Here is an 18,243-nt window from a genome sequence, read left to right as displayed (position 1 = left end):
TTGATCCTCACATCTCCCTAGATGGGGAACAAAGCTGGTGTTGTCATCTCCGTTTTACAGATGACACCCACCAAAGCTGCATAGTAGAAAGAGGCCAGGCCCAAGTAAGATCTGAACTAACCCAGGGGTGTGGGATCTCCTGCTTGCTGGTCTCCCAAGAAAGAGGGTTAAAAATCAGGGGTGGGGAGGGATGTCAGAGAGCTGAGCACTCAAGAGGTGGGAGACAGGAGCAGGTCCTCCATTGATCTACTGGCCTGGCCCAGACAGCTGAGTGTCATTGGACCTCTCAGGAAATAAAATAGGAAATAAATTGCAAGCCCCATTACAGAACCCAAATCACTGAGTTGGGGGAGAGGGAGAGAAAGTGGGAGTCTGCAGTCCTGATGGGGTGGGAATGTGGGAGGTTAAGTGGTGGGCACTGCAGACTTTTGATCTACCAAACATCTTCCTCCTCTTCCTGGAGACACAATTCCTCTTTCTGTCCCCCCATTCCCAGCCCCCTCCCAAGCCTTGAGCTCTGGAAGCCGAGGCCCAGGCTCAAGCCTGTGTCTTCGGAATGTGGGCATTCTTTGGAACAATCACTTTATTGGGGACAGCCATTCCCTCCGCCCTGCAGTGGCCGCTTCCTGCGTTTTTATGGCTGGGCCGCGGGCCGCTGACTAATTGTCCCGGTTTTCCAGCTGTGTCTCTGTGCTCTGCCCCTGAGAAAGGGCTCTGGTCTGCCCGCCCAAATGCTTTGGGAGCGACCAGGGTTGCTCTGGCCCCAGGGGTCATGCCAGACCTCAGAGCTGGCTGGACCACAGGTAAACCTGAGGCTCAATTGGGGTGCAAGAGCTGGGAAAAAAGGAAATCGTGGTGAAAAAACAATTGGTTTTCTTCATGGAAAATGGGCCTACATGGCAGTAACAAGCACACCACCCCCTCCTAGGTCCTGGGTCTGGCTATTTGGTGAGAGGAAGGGAGCCTATACTGATTTCTTTGAACAAGCTCCTCAGATTGGGAGTGTCCCTTCACATCCAGTTGCCCTTCATCCAAGAGGCCCATCTGGGTCCCCAAAGGGCAGGGTGCCAGGAGCAGAGAGTAGTAGAAGGTGGCTGATGAGAAAAAAGCTTGGGTGTCTTTTCATCGTGATGATGGCTTAGCCTCTGGCAGGTCTTTGTCAGGTGCCTATCCTCTGGAGGCCTGCTCTGGATGGGACCCCATCAGCCTTTGGGTGCAAATGCGTGGCCTGTTGAAGGCAGGTGCCACCTGCATCAGAGCCTCAGGGGTGAGTTTTCTCAGTACCAGACCCAAGGTACTTGGTGGCTTTCTTAGAACTTTTGGCCTGAGCTGAGAACCACCTGGGATGGTCATCCCCAACCTCTCTGCTCAAGGCTCCTTTCCAGCCAGTACCTCTGGTCTCCAACCAGCTGCCCCACCAGAGAAGCCTTCAGCAAATCGCTCTGGAGGAGGCACAGTGGTGGAAAGCTTGGGGCTGGGGTTGAGCTGAGGCTGAATGTGACCCCGTGGAGTCAGAGCTAAAGCAAGCTTTTAAGGGTAGGAGAGGGTGGGAAGAAAGAGAGCCAGGTAAATAAAGCATCAGGAAGACTACAGGGCAGCCACAACTCAGTTATCAAAGGGACGTCTCTTTGTTGCTAACATTGTAAAGGCCATTCAACATTCCTCGGAGAGGGTCAGGGCTTCCAGAATTCCGGCTGGTGGCTAGGGCAGGGGCGCGGTGGGCAGGGCAGGGGGAGCAGCTTGAGGTGCAGGAAGGGGCGGATTGCTCCTCTAGGCAGATGGACACTCCTTGAATCTACAGATCATTGACAGGGCTCTCTCCCTGCTCAAAGGTCCCCAGTGTTTGCTCCAGCTTGGGGAACCCTCCTTTCCCCCATATTTGTGGCTCCTGAAAACTGGGGTGTCTGTGACTCTTATAACCCAGATAGGGCAGGCCATCTCTCTCCATCTTAGCTCGAAAGTCTACTTTCTGAATCCTGTTCAAATCAATGAAATTATCCAAATAGTGAAACACTTCTGTTCTCCCTCTCCTGTTCACAGGAAACCTCACCCTACATTGACCTGGATTCCCGGGATAATTAAGGAAGAGTGAAAAAAAAAGGGAATGTAGTTTGATAGTTGTTCAGCTTAGCAGTCTACCTCACCGTGGAGAAATGACTCGCTCTCTACCTAATTTGGTGTTTAGGGAATTGTTCAGGTATTGCACACAATCAGCAACAGCCATGCACAAAGAAAAAGGTTCAATAACGGGTGGTTTGACCGCAATACCCCTGCACTGCCGTGCCACACGGCCCACTCACCTAACATCTCTGGGAAGTAAATGGATGGCAGTGTCCTTTCTGTGGGGTCTCCCCAGAGTCCATCGCCTGCTCAGCCCCATCAGGCCACAATGGATCCCAACATGTTCATTCTGAACAGCGAGAGGGCCGAAGCTGTCCACAGCTGCCCTGGCTTCACTTACGGGAGCAGATGTGTCCATACCCACATTGGACTCAAGAATATTTCCCTGGAAAAAAAAAAAAAAAAGAATATTTCCCTGGCAGCCAACTGAGTGTCTGGTCTTCTCTATCTGAGGCAAAGTTCCCGAATTTGTGGGAAGTCATTATTGGACTACAGTTTTAGCACTCAAGGGGAGAGGGTGCAGGAGAGTGGGGAAATCCATTGCTTTATTCCTCTCATGTTGGCATCACCATGCTTTCTTATCCAAGGCAAGGAATTTACATTTTATACTATGCTTTTCTCTCCAAAATATATTCCTAAAGCCAGGAGATTTAGGAAAAGAAAGGGCCTCAAGAGAGGGGGTGATATTAGGGTACAGAAATCTGGTTTTACTCCTTGGGTGAATGTTATGCAAGTAAGTGGCAGTGGCCTGTTTTCTTTCTTCTGAAATTAGTCTGAGGTCAACTGTGTAGGTATTGTATAACCCACTCTAATTCATCGAGATGGATGAGCACTGAGCCCCTTGAGAGAAGGCCTTGGGGTCTCACCCCGGAGGAGAACTCTTGATGTTGAGGAGAATCGGGCTCTGAGGCCAGCAACAGCTAAACGTTATCACTTGCTCTTGAGGTGGAAGGGCCTTCAGTTACCATTTGTTCACTCACCAACGTCTGTGCCTGAAGTGACCTTTGCTTATCATATGAAAATATGTTCCAAGGAAGCCCTACACAGTAGGCTTTATGAGGCTGAGGGAAGGGGCTCAGATAAAGTTCAGTTCTCCTTGAATCACTGGGCCCACTGGGAAGCTTCTCTCCCTGGAGGGGAGTCAGGGGACTTACTGTCTATGTAGCACTTCCACTTTATAGTGGAGAAATCTGAGGTTCAGAGAGGTCAGGTGACTTTCCCAAGGTCACACAGCTAGCTGTTCCAGTCACTAAAACTAAATGAACTACTATAGGTGCATTCTTTGCAACCTGTAGGACTCTGTACAGATGTTAATTATTACTGAGGCTGCTGGTGCCACCCTGGAAACACAAAACCAACTAGTTGATTCCCGGAATCCAAACTCCCCATTCCCCTCCTCCTCACCCCCCTAAATAGTACCAGAACAATCAGGTTCTGTTATTGCCACAGTTCTGACTACTTTCCGCATCCTATTTATTTCTCTTTTTCGCAGACACCTGCTAACTGCTGTTTATTAGTTTATTGAATGGCGAATTTTCCATAAATTCCATCCCATATTTTTTGCCAGTTACCAAAGAAGGTATCCATCCACTCCTGTCCAACAGTAAATACTTTTTGAAAAGAGCTATTTTTTAAAATTTTTATTTATTTATGATAGTCACACAGAGAGAGAGAGAGAGAGAGAGAGGCAGAGACACAGGCAGAGGGAGAAGCAGGCTCCATGCACCGGGAGCCCGACGTGGGATTCGATCCCGGGTCTCCAGGATTGCGCCCTGGGCCAAAGGCAGGTGCCAAACCGCTGCGCCACCCAGGGATCCCGAAAAGAGCTATTTTTGAATTGGAACTGATATCCTAAGGCTGATCCCTGGAAATGTGTGAAATTTAAGATGAGTAAAGAAATTTATGTAAAGAAATTGTGTTGTCTTTGCCCCCCCTTCCCTTACTTCCCAGGACAGTGTCCGTGTACATCTTTTGGACACCTAGACCAAAAAGCTGGCTTCTTTGGGCAAATAAAAGGAGGCCCCCCCATTCAGCTTCTTGATTACACACGTGAATACCAAGCTCGAATTGGGCTCGTGAATTCCTAGCGGGAGCGCTCTCGGGTCTTTTTTGCTCCGAGCACCAGCTGGGTTGGGCTTGGCCGTTTTAAGAGGGAAGTGAAATGTGGCGAGAGAGTCCCCCCCACCTGGGAAACAGGTGTGCTTGGAAGGGCTGAAGGGCTAGGGAAACTGAATTCAGCTCCCGTCTTTCCACTATTTTTAGTATTGCTATTGTGGGCTGTGTGTGTGTGTGTGTTTTAACGAATTAGTATGTAAAGTATTAAATTATCCACCTTAGAATCCGTGCCAACCACTTCTGGGACCCCAGATACTCGCTGGGCGTTCGGGCCACCACATCGCCTTGGCTGGTGCGCACAGAGGACCCAGACTGTCGCCGCCCGTCTCCGCGGTCCAGGTTTGTCTCCCGCATGCGGCGCACCGGAGCGCGGAAAGGAGAAACATCTCTGCCAGGCCATGGCCAGCAGGAGCCCAGGGCTCATTGCTGTGTGAGCCAAGATGTGGCCACAGAAAACTGCCCTCCCAGTCCTTGGCAGCCACAGGTGACCCTCCTGCGAAAGAACTGCCTCCGCCTCTTTGCTCCTACTGGAGAAAAAAGCAGGAGCTGCCAGTGGTTTTTGCCAGGGCCTCTAGCCAGCCCGGCGCCCAGGACCCGCGTCCTGCGCCTGCCCGTGAGGCTACAAGAACTCAGGAGCCTTGGGAAGAGGCAGTGCTCGGCCAGTTCTTCCTCCCCTTCCACGTCCCAGCTCCTGTGAGGGGGCGGATCCAGCGCCTTCCCCCACCTTACCTCCTCCTGCAGAAATAAACAATTTTGGACAAGCTTTGAAATGTAACTGTGACTGAGGACACCCAGGTCGTGCCTGAGAGGTCCAGATCTCCTGTACGCTCAGTCCAAAATTACAGCTGGAAGTCTTCCCTGGGAAAGCCTGGCTATCTTAGGTTGAGCACATTTACACGGAGGGTCCAGACTCTGCAATGGGGGCTCATTTAGCTCAGCTGGACTCATCCTAGGGTTGGACAGGGTCGCTTGAATATAGTAGATCAATGTGAGTCTCAGGCCCAGCCTGTGGCACTTGTATCCCGGGCCGGAAAACTGAGTCAAGCAGCGGATTTCTCGTGTGTGTCAGTAAAAGCCCCAAGTTACCCGGGCTAAAGTGAAGGGGGGAGTGTCTAGCCCCAGGCCTGATGAGGCCCACCCTGGCCTTGGGGTCTTAGAGCACAGGAACCGAGTCTTCAATGTGCCTTTGTAGTGTGCACCTGGTCTTCTTGCATCCCGAGGAAGCATCTGGCACAGGCCCAGGCAGAGGAGGCCCTGGCATTAGTCTACAGGGATGTTGGTAGCCACAGCTCACTTCCCTGGCACTCCACCTGGCCCTTCACCTGCTTCTGGCCTTCTCCCTTACCACTAGCACAGAATGCCTGTGAGGTGGGAATGGGATGGAGATTCCTTGATTAAAATACCTGGTGTGGCCAGAGTGTGAATCCAGCCTCCAACCCAAGGCATGCTTTTTAGGAAAACAAGGTTTTCTTGCTGCTTGTTGCTGCTGCTACTCTGGATCTGGGTTGGTCACTAATAGAGATTCCAATCTTCAAAATGGCCAGATTCTGCCTTCACCTCTTCCCGTTTGTATCGAGGAGGATGAATGTGGCTTGTTTCTCCTCTGCCACCAGAAACTTAAGGAGGACCCTTTAGGACCTGAACGATAGACCTTCCAGTGTGGGGGGATGACAGAGAGCGTGTGTGATGAGCTCCTTCTGCATGAGTGGGCATTCTGGCCCTCAGTGCAGACAGCTCTGGAACCCCAGAATGGCCTTAGGCCAGAAGGATTTCAATGTGCGCCATTTCCCCCTATTACCTGCTTTATCAGCGAGGTGGAAGGTGGTTCTCATCTTCACCTGGGGAGGCCAGGATACCCAGCAGTACTCAGTGAGTATTATTAAATTATTATTTATTTCATTTTTAACTTTTTAATGATCTAATGCCCCTCCCCGGGGGGGGGGGGGACGACAGCCTGGAGTTCTGACAATCCAACTCTAAAGGCCCGATCTCTGGGAGAGTCCCAAGGTGAGGGGCGACCTGTTGGAGGGTCCCAGAGGCCGCCGGCTCCCGACTTTCAGGCTCGTCCACCTTGTAGACACCCCCACTCCCTACCCTCTCTCAAGAGCGACTAAGGCAGCTACTCCGCCTGCCCCCACGACGCCTCCCCAACGTTGGCCCATCTCGAGGCTCCCTCCCGCCCAGCGACCCCCACCCGCGGCTTCCCCGCCTGGGGAGGATCCAAACCAGTACTTTGCTTTTCTCGCTCGGGCTCCGGCTCCCGTAGGCGCCCCAGAATGAGAAAACTACGTCTTCTCACATGTAAAGGTCGGGCACAGCAAATGAGGTGGGAGAAGAAAAAACAGACAAACCGCAGTGGCATAAAAAGATTCCTTTTCTGAAAAAAAAAAAAAAAAAAAAAGGATTCCTTTTCTGGCCTTTTTTTTTTTTTTTTTTTTTTTGCTTTGCAGCCGGGCTTAGCAGGAGAGGATGCGGAGCCAGAGAGGCGAGCTGGATGCGGGCTTTGGAATCCACAACGGCTGGTGGCGTCAACGGGCCGCCAAAGGAGTGAAGAATTGAAGCTGGATAAACCGGGGGCAGACACGAACCTGTGTATTTGGCAAAGCGTGTGCATGTGGGTGGATGGACAAAAGGGCACGATGGCCCCAGTCCTCCCCTCCCTTTGTGCGCGTGGGGACGCCGTTCCGGGCCTGCGCCCCTCGCTCCCAGCGCGTGCGACCGGCGCGGGGGCCGGGCCCGCGGCCGCTACGGTCGGGCCGGGTGGGCGCCCAGGAGGTCGGCGAGTCGCAGGTGGCCGATCTGCTTCACCTCGGCCAGGGCGGTGCGCAGCTCCTGCGCGGGCGGACAGCGCAGCCGGCGCGCCAGCTCGCGGGGCACGGCCGCCCGGTGGCTCCGACGCGCGGCGAGCACGAAGGGGAAGCCGAAGCGCGCGCGGTACTGCGCGTTGAGCTCCGCCAGCCGGAGCCGCTCGTCCGCGTCCAGGCTCGTCAGGCCCGCGCCGCTCTGCTCCCGCCGAGACTCGGCGCTGAGCGTGCCCTGCTGCAGCTCGCGGCCCGCCAGGTCCGGGTGGCAGCGCAGGATGCCCTCTCGGCCTGCGGGGAAGCACAGACGGCGGCGGGACTCGTCAGCGCGCCCGGGGAGGGCGCAGGGCCGCGCGCCCTCCCGCCCCGCCCGGGGAGGCCTCCAGGGGGCGGCGGGGGTGCCCACTGCCCTCGCCCTCCGGCCCAGCTTCGGCGGCCTCGGCCTGGACCCAGGGGCGGGGCGGGAAGTGACAAGTTTGTCCTTTGAGACCTTGGGGCAAGAAGAGCGGAGGGGAGAGGCCGCTGGGCCTCGGAATTTACGACTTGCTCGGGAGGGAGCAGGGACGCGATAAGGAGACCGAGCGTTTCGTATCTTTTCAAAGTCCTTTGCTCTCAAGGGGGCTTTGATGTCGGAGAGGGCCGGACGCGAGGGCCTGAAGACTTCCTGCAAAAGCCACGGAATGGGTTTCGGTCTGTTCCGTAGGAGAGGGGCGGGGAGGGGAGGGGAGGGGAGGGGAGGGCCGGGGGGCGGGGGGCGGGGGGCGGGGGAGAACATCCACGGGGCTTGCCAAATAAATGTCCAGGATTTTGTGATCCTAAGTGTGAGTTTTGCGCTTCTGGAATCAAGCATCCGAAGAGCCGTCCAGATGATTAACTGCAAAGAAACCCATTTCCAGCAGGAATTCCACAGCCCTTTAAAGGAAAGTGGCTTTCCTCCTTTTAGGAAAGAAGCACCCACTCACCACCCACCCTGTCTGAGATTCATTCCCCTGCTCCAACAAGTAGGTTCCAAAGACATCACGGAGAATAACTTGGAGTTTTCCTGGAAGGTAACCTCTCAATCTCCCAGGCCTAAAATTGGAACCCCCTGGTGTGATACCTGAGATTTTAAATCCTAACCCAAGGAGTTTCCCTGAGCCCTGGCCAACCATTTTGCTTAGCTCTCTAAAGAGAGAATTCAAATCCTCAAGACTGGGCAAGATTTCAGATATGGCAAGCAGACTGCCGTAATCTGTACAATGAGGGTAATGACACCTGACTTGCTGAGTAGCTGTGAGGATTAGAGACAATTCATTTCCCTAAAACACAGTGCCTAATGTCAGCAAACATCCAATAAACAGCCATTATTATTAGTCGTTGTAAACATTGTAACTGGACTGTGGTGCAGCTGGGAGCATCCGACTGTGGCCCTGGGAATAGTCAGGAGCTCTGTTGGAAAGGGACATCATTTAAAATCTGCTTTAGTTATAACATAAACCTCCCAGCATTCAAACCTTGTAGTTTCTGCCCAATTAAAGGATGTTGGGGATGGTACCATCTAATGCATAGACCGTGGCTGGGGGAGGGGGGTGAACAAGGGGGTAGGGTGGGTGAACATCTAAATTTAAGAGAGTTGGGGAGCCCCCGTGGCTCAGTGGTTTAGCACCACCTTCAGCCGGGGGTGCATCCTGGAGGTCCGGGATCGAGTCTCATATCGGGCTCCCTGCTTGGAGCCTGCTTCTCCCTCTGCCTGTGTCTCTGCCTCTCTCTCCTTCCATGTGTCTCATGAATAAATAAATAAAATCTTAAAAAAAATAAATTTAAGAGAGCATTCAAGTGGGGCGCCTGGCTGGCTCAGTGATTGAGCGCCTGCGGTTAGGCTCAGGTCTGGATCCCAGGGTCCTGGGGTAGAGTCCCACATCAGGCTCCCTACAGGGAGCCTGCTTCTCCCTCTGCCTGTGTCTCTGCCTCTTTCTTTCGGTGTCTCTCATGAATAAATAAATAAGTAAAATCTTTTAAAAAAGAGAGAGTATTCAGTGAAGGTTCGGTTTAGATTAGGTGACCTGCCCAAAGTCACTTAGCTTGTAGCTCAAATGACAGGCAACTTGGGGGAACTGGCTGCTCTTCGAGGGTTAAGGAGTGCTTAGTTAAACGAAACTCGTGTCACCAATTCTTCCACCTGTGTAACACATTATTTTAGATCCCCTCTCATGTGCATGTCCCTGGGGCGTTGGAAACACTAGGTGATTCTTTTCCTGCGGCTGGTCAGGGTGGGTGAAAATGAAGGTGCTGAATTCCCTACCTGCACTCCCCTCCAACCCCTGGCCCTGGAGGCTGGCGGTGCCCCGGAGCCCCTACCACACCAAATCTATTCCGCACCCACGCGCACAAGCCCTGGGCCCTCAAACAGCTGGCTGGGGAATGGGGAAACCGAGTCCTGGGCGACTCTACAGGTCTGGACAGAGGGCTCACCTTGGCGCCTCCTCCTTGCATATTCAGGTTTTCAAAGCGATCTGTAGGCAAGGGGGGCTGAGACCGGTCTTCTCAAAGACTCCCTCTCTCTCAGCTTCCCTTCCCCCCTTGTTTCTTATTCTCTAGAGGCCCAGCTTGAGCTTAGGGGAAGTAGTAAGCTATTGGTGGGTGGCGCTGGGGGGGAGGGTTGGGGGGGTGTCCATCCCCCTAGGGCCCCCAGCAGACTCCTCTAGTTGACTGCAGAGCAGGAAGGCCATGGTGCCCAGCGCTGGTCCCACGTGTGCCAGACCTGCCTTGTTCCTCCTTGCTTTTGCACCTCACTTCCCACTCCCCTGGGTTCATCTCCCCTCTTGAAAACACCGCCTGGGGTTAATGTTTGCCCAGGATTGAGCCCTCGTTTTACTCTGTTTGTGGGGAGGAGAGAAGGAAGAGGAGAGAAGGGAGGCCCAGAGAAGGGCAGAGCAAGGAAAAGAAGAACACACACACACACACACACACACACACACACAGCTACAAATAAAAAGAAAAGTGCAGGGAGCCTGTTACAGGATGGTGGCTCAGAAAAAATAGAACCTGATCCCACCTGTCTGGCCAAAAACGCCCTCTTTATTGCCCCACACCACTGACCCCATGAGTATTACCAGGGGTGGCACTGAACCAGCCCCACTCGGGTGCAGCGCTATCTAGGTCAGTGGAGGGACCTGCGGTTCACAGGACCACTTCAATGCTGTCTATTCTTCAGTCTTTCCTAAAATCCTACTGCCTGTGCCATTGGTATGACACATGTAGGGATGTAGGTGTAGATGCGTATTATTTGCTCTGACGACAAGTCATGAATCTTTGCATCCAGGAGAGTTCCTGGCACAGAGCTGACACTCTATCTCAACAGGAGAACAGGACAGACAACAGTGGCCACTGCAGAGTGGGCGATTGGCAAGAACCCTATTACAGCCCACCAGCCTCTTCTTTTTCTTTGCTCAGTAGGAACTAGTGCGTTCTCCCGCATGGCACAATGGATCATCTGTCCCTTCTGTTGTGCTCTTGAAGCCAGCCCCTCTTTTCATCTCAAGACTACAGTTTCAAGCAGCCATTTCTCCCCCTACTCCCTGCACTCCTTTATCCTCATCAACACACAAACATGTCTTAGAATCACTCATCCCGTCGGCAAAATTAACACCCACTTTGATTCCCTCTTTTCTCTACTTTCTCCCTATATCTCTGCTCCTGCTTACAGCAAACTCCTCAAAGGAGTTGTCTACTTGGTGTTGCCTCCTTCCTCACCTCTATTTCAGGTTTGCTCTATCAAGATTTCAGCCCCACCTACCACACCTGTGTGCACTCATCAAAGTCATGGATGATGTTCATCAGATGTCTTGCCCAAGCCCAATGACCAGTGCTCTGTCGTCTTCTTCTTCAACCTCTTGAGAGAATGTCACATGGTTGTTCCTCTCCCCCTCTTAAAAGATGACCATCACTTGCATCCTTTCTCCACTGTTTCTTGCTTTGCCAGATCACTAACACTGAAGTACCCGGGGACTCAGTACTTACAACTCTTCCCTTCTCTATTTACACTGATGCCCAGATGTTCTCATTGGGTCCCATGTCTTTAAATGCCATCAGTTTTTTTTGGGGGGGGGGGAGTTGCTGGTTTTTAAAGATTTTATCTATTTATTTGATAGAGAGGGACAGAATGAGGGGGGAGGGGCAAACAGAGAGAGAGAGAGAGAGAGAGAGAGAGAAGCAGACTCCCCGCTGAGCAGGGAGCCCTGATGCAGGAATGCCGTCAGTTTTTTGTGGACACCAAGATCCAGTTCAGCCTACAGTTTTCCACTGAGTTCCTTTGTTATGGTCCATATGGACACCAATATTTTCTTTTTTTTCTTTTTTCTTTTTTTTAATTTTTATTTATTTATGATAGTCACAGAGAGAGAGAGAGAGAGAGAGAGGCAGAGACACAGGCAGAGGGAGAAGCAGGCTCCATGCACCGGGAGCCCGACGTGGGACTCGATCCCGGGTCTCCAGGATCGTGCCCTGGGCCAAAGGCAGGCGCTAAACCGCTGCGCCACCCAGGGATCCCATGGACACCAATATTTTCATTTGGGTGATTACTAGGCACCTCAGACTTAACAAACTCCCATCTTGTCCTCTCAATTCTAAAGTTTTCCTCATCGTAGAAAATAGCACCACTACCCATCTAGTTACTCAGACTAAAAATTTAGGAGTTACCCTTAATTTTTCTTTGTTTTTGACCTTCCTTCCCCCCAAATCCATCCAAAAAACCTGTTGAGGGGCTCCTAGGCAGTAGACTCTGTTAAGCCTCCAACTCTCAGGGTCATGAGATCCAGCCAGAAGTTAGGCTCTACACTCATCCAGGAGTGTGCTTGAGACTCTTTGCCTCTCTCTTTGCCCTTCCCCCACCTCTCTCTCAAAAATAAATAAATAAATCTCTTTTTTGAAATAAATAAATCTTTTTAAAAAATCTGTTGAATCTAACTCTAACATGTATTCTGAGAATCCAGTCGCATCTCTCCATCTCTCCTGCTCCAACCTTAGTCCAAATGAGCATCTGCCCTCACTATTACCACTACCACAGTCCCTCTACCTGACCTCTCTTTCCTTATATCTTTATATTTCACTATTCTCTGTGTACCGGGGCTTCCTGGTACAATTCCCAAATGCCAAAAATCTCAGGTTCCTTTTCTTAGATGGCTTTCTTCTAGATCTTAGACTGCTTTCTTCTCATCTTTTGGTTTTAAACGCAAATGTCACTTCCTAAGAAAGACCTCTTTGATTACATATTTTCTTCCAATAGTTTCTAGGACCTGAGATTATCCCATTTATTTATGTTAATCCTGTCTCTTTTGACTAGAATGTAAACTCATTGAAGGTAGGCATTTGTCTTGCTCTTTGCTCTATCCTCAATGCCTGCTACAATTCCTGGGGCATAGTGGACACTTGACCAACACGTCACTCTTAGAAAGGAGTGCTACATGTTTTTTGATTGAACACATTTTAATAGCCTCTTTTAAATACCTTATAGTCTCCAGTTCAGGGAATTATTAGTATTTTTTAAATTTATTCAACAACTATGTTCTGAAACAAGTAGTAAATAGTAAATTATGGCACTATCCAATTCTGAAATGTCACAAGGAGATGCGTGGGGGTTTTTTTGCTCTTTGATTTTTATTTTATTATTTTTTTAAAAAATATTTTATTTATTTATTCTTGAGAGACACACAGAGAGAGGCAGAGACATAGGCAGAGGGAGAAGCAGGCTCCCTGAGGGGAGACCTATGCGGGACTCCATCCCAGGACCTTGGGATCATGGCATGAGCCCAAGGCAGACGCTCAACCACTGAGCCACCCACGTGCTCCTGCTCTTTGATTTTTAACACAAATCGGTACTGAATTGGTTGATTATTGGCTGTGTGTGTGTGTGTTTGTGTGTGTGTGTTTGTGTGTGTGTGTCTTCCCTTTACTTTTGCTGAGTTCCTTGCCCGGAAGTCGGAAACCGATTGGGTCAAAAGGGTATTTTGCTAATTAGTGCTGGAGTTGAATATTAATCCTAGACTGCCACCTACTGACCAATAGTCATCATAGCGCAACAGAACTGGATTGTCACCCTTGGTTTACTCTAGAAACAAGATTTTGTTTTTTGCTAATGGTAGAGGGTTTTCTTAGATCATGTATAAAACAAATCCTTGATCAGGTAGGTCACTATCCTGAACTTTTCTTTAAGGTGTCTTTTAGTCTTAGAAATCAGAGACTTCATGACACCCAGTTTGTTCCCAACCATGCAAAGATTAAAGCTAGACTATTCAGTGAATCCCATTTTATTTGCTCATTTAAACAACCAAACAGGGATCCCTGGGTGGCGCAGCGGTTTAGCGCCTGCCTTTGGCCCAGGGCGCGATCCTGGAGACCGGGATCGAGTCCCACATCGGGCTCCCGGTGCATGGAGCCTGCTTCTCCCTCTGCCTGTGTCTCTGCCTCTCTCTCTCTCTCTCTCTCTCTCTCTCTCTGTGACTATCATAAATAAATTAAAAAATTTAAAAAAATGTTTAAACAACCAAACAGGGCAGCCCCGTGGCTCAGCGGTTTAGCGCCACCTTCAGCCCAGGGCCTGATCCTGGAGACCTGGGATCAAGTCCCACATCCGGCTCCCTGCATGGAGCCTGCTTCTCCCTCTGCCGGTGTCTCTGCCTGTCTCTCTCTCTCTCTCTCTCATGAATAAATAAATAAAATCTTTCAAAATAAATAAACAAGCAAACATAGGATCTGGGACACCAGGCACTACACTAATTGAGTAAATTAGTGAATGAATAGATGAAACCCCCTAGAAACTGTTTCTAGACTGTTCTGATTCTCTAAAAATGTTTCAAAAGCTGTTGGGTTGACTACCAGGGTTTTGAATCCCAGTTCTGCCACTTTCAAGCTGTGTGCTCTTAATCAAGTCATTTAATCTTTCTGTGCCTCAGTTTTTCATTTGTAAAATAGGTATAATATTTGTTTTATAAGATTATTATAAGGATTAAATGATTTGTCAAATGTAAATTGCTGAAAAAAGTGCCTGAAACACACCAGTAGTAACAGTTAAATACATGTTAGCTATTGCTATTATTAGTGGCATGTGTAACATCATCTTCATCATAGTTGTTGTGTTAGTTTGAAGGGATTAGATATAGTGTAACCACCCATACAGCACTGAAGCTTTGCTCCCAGCTGCCTAAGAGACTGTGGACAGAAAAGTAGGTTCCACCCACAGGGAGGTTCCTGTACGGAACAGTGTCTAGTGCAGAAGCAAACAACCCCTCAACTTTTTGTCCCACTAACCTGCCATTAAAGATACTCCAGGGGGGATCCCTGGGTGGCACAGCGGTTTAGCGCCTGCCTTCGGCCCAGGGCGTGATCCTGGAGACCCGGGATCGAATCCCACGTCGGGCTCCCGGTGCATGGAGCCTGCTCCTCCCTCTGCCTGTGTCTCTGCCTCTCTCTCTCTCTCTCTCTCTCTGTGACTATCATAAATAAAAATAATAATAAAGATACTCCAGGTAAAACGTGTGGGGAATAGATACTAGAATCCATCATTTTTCAAAATCATTTTATGATCTCATCTTCTAAATCATTCAATTCTTATTAAGTCCTAGTATCCTATCTACCGAGTGATGTGGGGTTCTGACATGGGCCAGAATACTGAGTTAGGAGAGTTCCCTAACTGAGTTAGGAGAAGGATCAAGCACAAGCCTCAGGATGGAGGTATTGAATGCCAATCCCCAAATCCCACTTTGCTCAGGGTTGTGATGGATTTAACCTTCTTTTAAGATTTATTTATTTATTATGAGAATAAACATGTGAGAGAGGGAGAGACATAGGTAGAAGGGGAAGCAGGATACTTGTGGGGAGCCCAATGTGGAACTCAATCCAGGACCCCAGGATCACACCCTGACCTGAAGGCAGACGCTCAACCACTGAACCACCCAGGCATCCCTGATTAGATTTAACCTCAACTAGACCTTAACTAACCTTCACTAGAACCTCTGCTCAAGCTAATTGGAGTGCCTACTGGTGGGAAAGAAGACAGAAATAGGGAAGTTTTAATTTTGTGATCTAAGTTCCTGGCACAGTGAACCCTAAATAAATGTTGAATAACTGGATAAACCAGTGATGACTAGATTTAAACTATCCATGCAATACCTTCCTTTCCCAGCCCCACCACCCCTCAGCTATTGAGATAGACGACGGGATTCTCCCTTTTTTTTTTTAAACTTGATATAGAAAATATGCCATTCATAAGGCATTCATACCCTTTAAAGATCCTTTCCCCTTTGGCCTAGAAAGCTTTCATCTGACCTGCATTTTCCTGGCAGACATTTTGAACATGGGCTCTGGTGGCTCCTTGCTCTTTCCAGCTCACTCTGCAGGCTGAGGCCTACAAGGGGAGCCCCTTTGCTCATCAAGCGGGGCTGACCATTCCTGGGAGTCATCAGTCACAAGGCTGTGCAGCCCCACTATTCCCTAAGCCCAGTGGCAGAGCTCAGAAAGGCCCCAGAAGTAGGCGACTGCCAACACGGTCCCGACATTTCTGTCACTTTGATTTTATAACACTCTGCTCCCTTCTTGCCTAAAATAATTAAAATGAATTCCTTATTTGGGAGACATTCATCTGACAATCAGAAAGAATTCCAAATGTCAAACTCTGGACAGATAAGCAAGAGTCTGTTTGTTGGCCTCGTAATGGAGAAAAGAGTGGCACTTCTTCCCCCCGCAACACACACACCAGATCTCTGTGGAAAGCCCCTCTCTGAAGGCAGCCCTGGCCCCTCACCTCCCTTCAGGCTTTTCTGAAGATATCAGGACAGCCCAGGAAGCAGCTCTGACTCTAACCTTCAGTGTCTGAATCCTTGTGAGGCTGTGAGTCACTTGGGGTTAGACTAAACCTCCAACTCCACCTCTCATCACCCCACACCCACAAGTGTCTCTTTTTCTCTCTCTACCCAGAGGAAATCAGCAATTTCTTTCCCTTTCTCCAGGGGAATTCCTTCAGATTTTTGTCTTTTCCCCTTCACTCCCTCAGGGAGTTGCTGATCTGAAAGTTTACTTTCCTCAGCAGTCCAGTCCTGACTGGCCCTTTCTGGTAAAAATGTCAGCCATTTGCTCTTTCCCTTGGGCTCCTGAGATATTCTGATACCGTGATGTCTCCTCTCTTGCATACGGGACATTCCCAAAGTGAACATACTTGGCTAAGAGAAGGTGGGCCCTTAGCCTGATCCTTGGCTTCTGAGCGGCTGTGAGGCCTGAGGAGACGAGTGCCTGTTTCTCTTTCTTCCTGACTTCATAGCTTTACTATTTAACAGTCACTTTACCTGAGCCACCATATGTCTCTTTAAAAATATATATATATATATATTTTTTAGGTAGGCTCCATACCCAGTGTAGAGCCCAATAAGGAGCTTGAACTCACGACTCTGAGATCAAAGCCTGAGCTGAGACCAACATACGTCTTGAATTCTACTTTTGGCCTAACACCCTGCAAGTGTCTGACTCCCATTAATTACATCTGAGGAAATTAAACCTTACAATAAAAATTTCCAGTTGGTATATCAATGATAAGCAGCTAGGCTAAAATCTTTAAAAGCATTTTGATGAGCATATTTGAAATCCCTTTGGAGAGACTCTCAGCGTCTCATGCTGAAGCCTTCCTTACCTGACTGGGGAAGGGCATCAATGAAGTCAAAAAAATGCTTCTCTAAATCTTCCAAGTTGGAGAATGGACGCTGGGACCAAACAGCAGCCGCGATCAGAGGACATCTCTCAATGACGTTCCCAAACACATCCACAAATTCTCCAAAGTCCATGGAGTTGACCTTCTCAATGTCCATTGCTTGCATTCACCCGGAGGCAGCGGAATGTCAGCTCCCCTCTCGAAAGTGAGCGAAGCTGACTCTACTCACCAGCTTATATTTGCTGAAGGCACAATCTGTTTTCTTTTTTTTTATGCAACATCAGCTTGGCATGTTTTGAATGCCTCTGGCAGAAGTAGGTCCACAATACTTGTGTAATGAGCAAACACAGGCTTAAAGTTCTAATCCAGGGAGTGGAGATGTCTACGTGGGAAATGTTTCCCAACAAACCGTTCCTGCAAAATCGGGACGGACCCTATTTCTCTGTGGGCATTGAAGCCAGAGAGACTTCTGGTGTCATTAACATTTTATGTCAGTGGTATCCCAGGAAGTTTTCTCTGGTAGCTCCAAGACAGGTCACAAGTCCACCCACATGGAATTTGATTTCTCATCTGCTGTTGCTGGAGAGGTGGTCAGGTGGTGTGTTTTGCCCTTTCTCTGTATTGCAGATGCTTAACACAATAGGTACTTCATAAATGCTCATTACACAGGATATGGTGTCTAAGAAATAATTCTACCCTGTTCTCAATTGTCTCCCAAATACCATTATGTGTAATTTTCTTCCTGAATCTATATACACCTATCTGAAGTCACCTTGCTTATTATATTTACGTCTTTGCATATCATCTATCAGCCCTAATTCCATGAGCCTGGAGACCTGTGTCTTGTTTGCTTCTGCGTCCTGGGTGTCTAGAACCGTGCCCACGGTAGGCACCCAATAAACACCATGCAGTGAATTAGTTGACCGAATGACCACATAGATTAAATCTATCACCCTAATACCTTTCATGTACACTCAAAACAAAAAGTATTGTGGAAGATAAAGTCAAAGAAAAGGAAAGGTTAAAATTTTAAAATAAAGAAATCACTGCTGTTTCCCTTTAGAAAAAAAATGCAAACTTATTTCTAAACGCCACACTAGCTACGTGTTTGCCTCCATCTGAGTCAAAACTCAAAGGTAGCACAACCACATTAGCGTTAGTAAGTCAGTTACATTTGTCACTGTGGTTTATGAGAGGCGGGTGACAGCAATGCCCTTGACAATCTATCAGCAAGCACAGATTTTGTCCTACCTCTGTTTGTAGACATTTGCCAGTCAAGGTCCCTTATGACTACCTGGCCCAAAAGGTCATGGTTGACAGAGTGGCCAAGACTTCATCTCTCGAAAAGAAGCTGATAAAACTTGCTTTTCAAGGAAGTCAATCCAATGCCAGAAGTACCACCGTTACTGGATTGTCTTTGCATGTGAAGGAAAATACGTAAGATTAACACGTATATATCATGTACCTATGTACATGTGAAAGCACATTGAATCTTGTAGTGTGTACACAGTTTGGGACAGTAGAACACAGTGT

At 49.2% G+C, this 18,243-nt stretch overlaps 1 protein-coding gene across 1 annotated transcript; it reads right to left on the bottom strand.

The window, feature by feature from the left end:
- Nucleotides 1–6,110: 6,110 nt before the first annotated feature.
- On the bottom strand, nucleotides 6,111–16,955 carry URAD (ureidoimidazoline (2-oxo-4-hydroxy-4-carboxy-5-) decarboxylase). The gene is made up of 2 exons (XM_077868288.1): nucleotides 16,693–16,955; nucleotides 6,111–7,328 (listed from the first exon to the last, which is right to left on the bottom strand). Exons 1-2 carry the CDS (start codon nucleotides 16,874–16,876, stop codon nucleotides 6,982–6,984), a joined length of 531 nt encoding a protein of 176 aa, XP_077724414.1. The 5' UTR covers nucleotides 16,877–16,955; the 3' UTR covers nucleotides 6,111–6,981.
- Between the last annotated feature and the right edge of the window lie 1,288 nt (nucleotides 16,956–18,243).

This window comes from Canis aureus, chromosome 24, assembly GCF_053574225.1.
Source record: "Canis aureus isolate CA01 chromosome 24, VMU_Caureus_v.1.0, whole genome shotgun sequence".
In the NCBI taxonomy this organism is placed as follows: Eukaryota; Metazoa; Chordata; class Mammalia; order Carnivora; family Canidae; genus Canis; species Canis aureus.
This window is presented reverse-complemented; position numbering and strand designations above follow the sequence as displayed.